Source organism: Diaphorina citri, unplaced genomic scaffold (genome assembly GCF_000475195.1).
Source record: "Diaphorina citri unplaced genomic scaffold, Diaci psyllid genome assembly version 1.1 scaffold6542, whole genome shotgun sequence".
NCBI classification, from domain to species: domain Eukaryota; kingdom Metazoa; phylum Arthropoda; class Insecta; order Hemiptera; family Psyllidae; genus Diaphorina; species Diaphorina citri.
The window spans coordinates 1-4561 of record NW_007383918.1 but is presented as its reverse complement, the minus strand read 5'-3'; the positions used below and the strand labels follow the sequence as shown (position 1 = coordinate 4561).

Here is a 4561-nt window from a genome sequence, read left to right as displayed (position 1 = left end):
TTTCAAAAGGAAGGCAGTGTGGGTATTCGACTGACAGGAGGCAATAAGGTGGGCATCTTCGTGACGGCAGTTCAGCCAGGGAGTCCGGCGTCACTACAGGGACTTCAACCTGGGGATAAAATACTCAAGGTAAGTGTGCCAACATGATACTGATAATACATATGTAGGTACCCATTTTTAGGAGATGTCGGAAATTTGAACGGTATTAGAGCGATATTGTTAGGTAAACTTGATGTCCTTTATCGATAAATTTACGACGAAAGCAAAGAAGTCAAAGAACTAGATATAAATTTACTATTTGGCCAAAGTAAGCCAGGTATTTTACGTTATTGCAGTTGAAAGAAAAGAGGGTATTTTAAATATTTAATGTGATTCACTACTCGGTTACTTTTAATTTTTTATTATATTCCAATTAACTGGCTTCCAATATTTAAAGTTCCATTTTATTCTATTCCCTTCATTTTTACTTTTTATCCTATCAATTTTTCTCCATTATCTATATTTCATTTAATTATATTCTATTCCATTCTGTTCTATTTGATTGTAAATATAATGTGAACTTCTTCTTATTATAACAACCCAACGTATCGGAAAAAACTTCGGGGTATTCTTTCATAATGTCTTCTTCAGATAAACTATGGATAAAAAAACTGTCAATAGAGATATTCAACTCTTTAATCCAACCCCTGCCAAGAATAGACTGGCCCTGAGGAACAATATAAAGTTCCAAAATCTTGTCCTGATTGTTAAGTTTTACCCTAGCTTTCAAAATACCTTCAGGAATGATAGCACCTCCATTGTAATTACGGAAAGTGGTATGTGTAGGGTATAAACGTAACTTGGACAAATTTGGGTAGTTATCTAAAATACTCCTTGGCAAAACCGTGACGGGGCTGCCAGTATCAATTAGAAAATCGATAGAGTTACCTTCTACAGGTACTGTCAAATAGACTGGACTGACGAAATTAACATTCAAAGAATCACTATCCTGGAAAGTGTAAATGTTAGAAATATCGGTATCATCATGATGAGAACAGGCAGGGTCACCAATTGCATCCATGAAAATCGATAGAGTTACCTTCTACAGGTACTGTCAAATAGACTGGACTGACGAAATTAACATTCGAAGAATCACTATCCTGCAAAGTATAAATATTAGAAATATCGGTATCATCATGATGAGAACAGGCAGGGTCACCAATTGCATCCACTTGATGAATCTTCTTCGCCACTGACTTCCCATTCAACTTCGCAGGACAGGCATTGGTAATGTGACCTTTATTCAAACAGAATTTGCAAGAAAATTTCTTAAATTTGCATGTACGAAAATTGTGATTTGTCTCTCCGCACGCGTAACATTTCAACTTGGTCAAATTGGATAATGGACTCGTAGAATGAGATACTGGGTTCACCGCCAGAACATTGGACATATTTCCTACAGGAAGAGTACATTGACTGGCTTCTTTATTAAGCGCCGTCTCCAAGGTATCTGGCAAGGTTAAAGTAAGACCCTTTTCACAGAGCTCATCGAGTATTTTACCTTGCTGTAACCCTGTAACTAACTTGTCTTTTAGGACGTTTTCCAATTGGTTACCAAAATTGCATACCATTGCCAGCTTTTTAATTCGCAAATACCATTGGTTAATAGACTCACCAGGTAGTTGTTTTAAATCATAAAACTCAATCCTTTTCCTGTAAATGGAAACACGAGGGGCGAAGTGAAGTCGCAGGATCTCGCACAGTTCAACGTAAGACTTACAGGACGGACTTTCCGGATCGCAAAGCTGGCGCAAAACTTGAACAGTTTTCTCGCCAATAGCAGATAGGAGAATAGGGACTCTACGGCTCTCCTCAATCCTGTTTGCCAACATGAACATGTCCACCACTTCTTTGTAGACAAGCCAATCATTGTTATGGTCAAAGACAGGAATCGAACCAAAGGTCCCCGACATCTGGAGTCCGTCAACGAATTCGGTGAGCGTATACAGCAGAAAACAACATACGAATAATTTTGGTATTTTCAACAATAAGAAGTGTGAAATTGAAAATGATCTTTTATTCTCGTCGCCATTTATAATATTTAGAAGACAAATCAGATGCAAAATGAGAGCAAATTTTATTTCACGATTCAAAATCAAATTCAGATGGAGAATGAATCTTTGAATGTCCAATCGAACTGGCTGAAGTGTTGAACCAGTCCGAAAATATTACATTTATTTGAGTAGAAAACATAGCCAAGTTGAAATTGAGATAAGGTTGAAGGAATTAAGATTCGTAGTGGGATCGTGGCAAGTGTTTAGGATAGGTACGTCAAGCTTTTAAAATCTTGTGAAATTCTTCTGCCTTTAAATACAGCTCACAACTGCATCTCAGCTCAAATAAAGAGGTGAATAAGACATTAGAAACGGCGATGAAACACTCACTAATTTTTTGTAAGATTCGGAATTCATGATTTTTTTCCCCTCCCTTCAATTTAAGAATGTCTAAATTTCATGTTTTTGAGGGGGCGAAAAATATCGCCAAATACAATACAATTTCATTAGTTAGGTGGTAGAGTTTGCCTTTCCCTTTCACTCCAAAGGATTTCCACCTACCTCGGTGGTGTAGTGGTAAAGACGCTCGCCTGGTAAACAGGAGGGCGTTGGTTCAATACTAGCCGAGGTATGGAATTTTATCCTCAATAAAATTTGACCACAGTAATAGTAGTAGCCTACTGCTGGAGTAAATGGACTTTCCAGTCCTATGCGAGCAGTAGAAACATTATTACATTATTATTTCTCCCCCAGGTCGTAATAACCAGGAGGTACAGAAGGGTATCATTCCGAACAAGGCTCGGGCAGAAGAATTAGCCACCGCTCAGTTCAATGCCACTAAGAAGGAATTGTCGGCTTCCGAATCCAGAGGATCTTTCTTCAAGCGGCGAAGAAATAGTCATCGGCGGTCCAAATCTCTAAGCAAGGTACGAGGTTTATCTTTTAACGACCTTTTTTGTGCGCTACCTAACCCTAATTTCAACCAATGGAAATTAAACACTTTCAGTTGGCCTTATAAGCTTGAAAGCCCAGCGCGGTAACGCGCTTCCTTGCATTGCAGAAGGTCTAATGTAGCAGTTGTTTCATTGTCACGAAATAAAAACGGGAGTGAAACACTCATCTTTAAAAAAAAAAGGTATTCTAATGAAATAACATACAGAAGAAAATCGTTCCTGAAAAGTACCAATGGGTACTTATATAGGAACAAAAGAAAGACGATGTTTTAAGTTACATTAAATAAAATATATTAAAACTCAATTATGGTTATATTCACAGGATCACTGGGATGACGTGGTGTTTGGAGACTCCATCAGCAAGTTCCCAGCATACGAGCGAGTCAGTCTACGCCACCCAGGGTTCATTAGACCCGTGGTACTATTCGGACCAGTTGCAGATCTAGCTAGGGATAAACTACTCAAGGATTTCCCGGACAAGTTTTCTGCTCCACGTAAGTTTAATGGAGGAGTTGCAATTGGGAAAATATTATTAATAAAAGGTCGATTCCTATGTTCCGTGGTACTATTCGGACCAGTTGCAGATCTAGCTAGGGATAAACTACTCAAGGATTTCCCGGACAAGTTTTCTGCTCCACGTAAGTTCAATTTCATCTTATGGGTTAGTCTACGTGGACTGCTGTTTGGTTATACGCTCAGACGACCTGACAGACCTAGGTCTCAAGCTTTTTCCGCCATACACACTAAAATGTAGTGAGACCGCGGTCTGTCAGACAGTGTGAGCGTGAGAGGCTTGCATTAGAAATACTCCTTGCTGATGAGAGTCAGAATCTCAGTACAGCTGGCCAGGGATATTCTTATGAATACCAGTCTATAATACAGCATATCGATCACAATACGTATGAATGTGATACTACTTTTTGGTACTTCAATTTGGTAAGTAGGTTTAAAATTAACACTTGGAATAAATTAATTGAAATCCTGCTGTCAGTATGAACACTAAGATTGAGCACCTCCCAATCAAATTTTGTTTTTATCCTAATTAACAATAACAACAATTCTATTAACCCAGCATAAAAATTAACAAAACCTTTCCTCTTCTCTCCCCACCAGAGTTGGAGAACATGATGGAAGAATCGGACAGCAAGAAGTGTTCTGGTATCATACGGCTAAGTGCTATCCGCGATATGATGGACAGAGGTCGGCACGGTCTGTTGGACATTACACCGAACGCTGTCGATAGACTTAACTATGCTCAGTTCTATCCCATAGTGATCTTCCTACGAGCCGAAACCAAGTCCAATGTCAAGGAACTGAGAGCTGGCATACCAAAGTAAGTACAAGATAGGTAAAACTGGCACACCAAAATAAGTACAAGATAGGTAAAACTGGCCTGGCATACCAAAGTAAGTACAAGAAGCCTGGCATACCAGAGTAAGTTTAACAAGATAAGTAAAGCTAGCCTGGCATACCAAAGTAAGTACAAGATAGGTAAAGCTGGCCTGGCATACCAAAGTAAGTACAAGAAGCCTGGCATACCAGAGTAAGTTTAACAAGATAAGTAAAGCTAGCCTG

At 39.0% G+C, this 4561-nt stretch overlaps 2 protein-coding genes across 2 annotated transcripts; one reads left to right on the top strand and one right to left on the bottom strand.

The window, feature by feature from the left end:
* Nucleotides 1–579: 579 nt before the first annotated feature.
* On the bottom strand, nt 580–2232 carry LOC103522005 (the record flags this gene model as incomplete). The annotated part of the gene is made up of 3 exons (XM_008487112.3): nt 1655–2232; nt 1079–1276; nt 580–927 (listed from the first exon to the last, which is right to left on the bottom strand). Coding segments are annotated over exons 1-3 (844 nt in total), but the record flags the coding sequence as incomplete, so codon positions are not given.
* Nucleotides 2145–4319, top strand: LOC103522004 (tight junction protein ZO-1-like; the record flags this gene model as incomplete). Its single annotated transcript, XM_026832415.1, has 5 exons — nt 2145–2165; nt 2263–2305; nt 2787–2959; nt 3309–3480; nt 4100–4319. Coding segments are annotated over exons 1-5 (629 nt in total), but the record flags the coding sequence as incomplete, so codon positions are not given.
* Nucleotides 4320–4561: the final 242 nt, after the last annotated feature.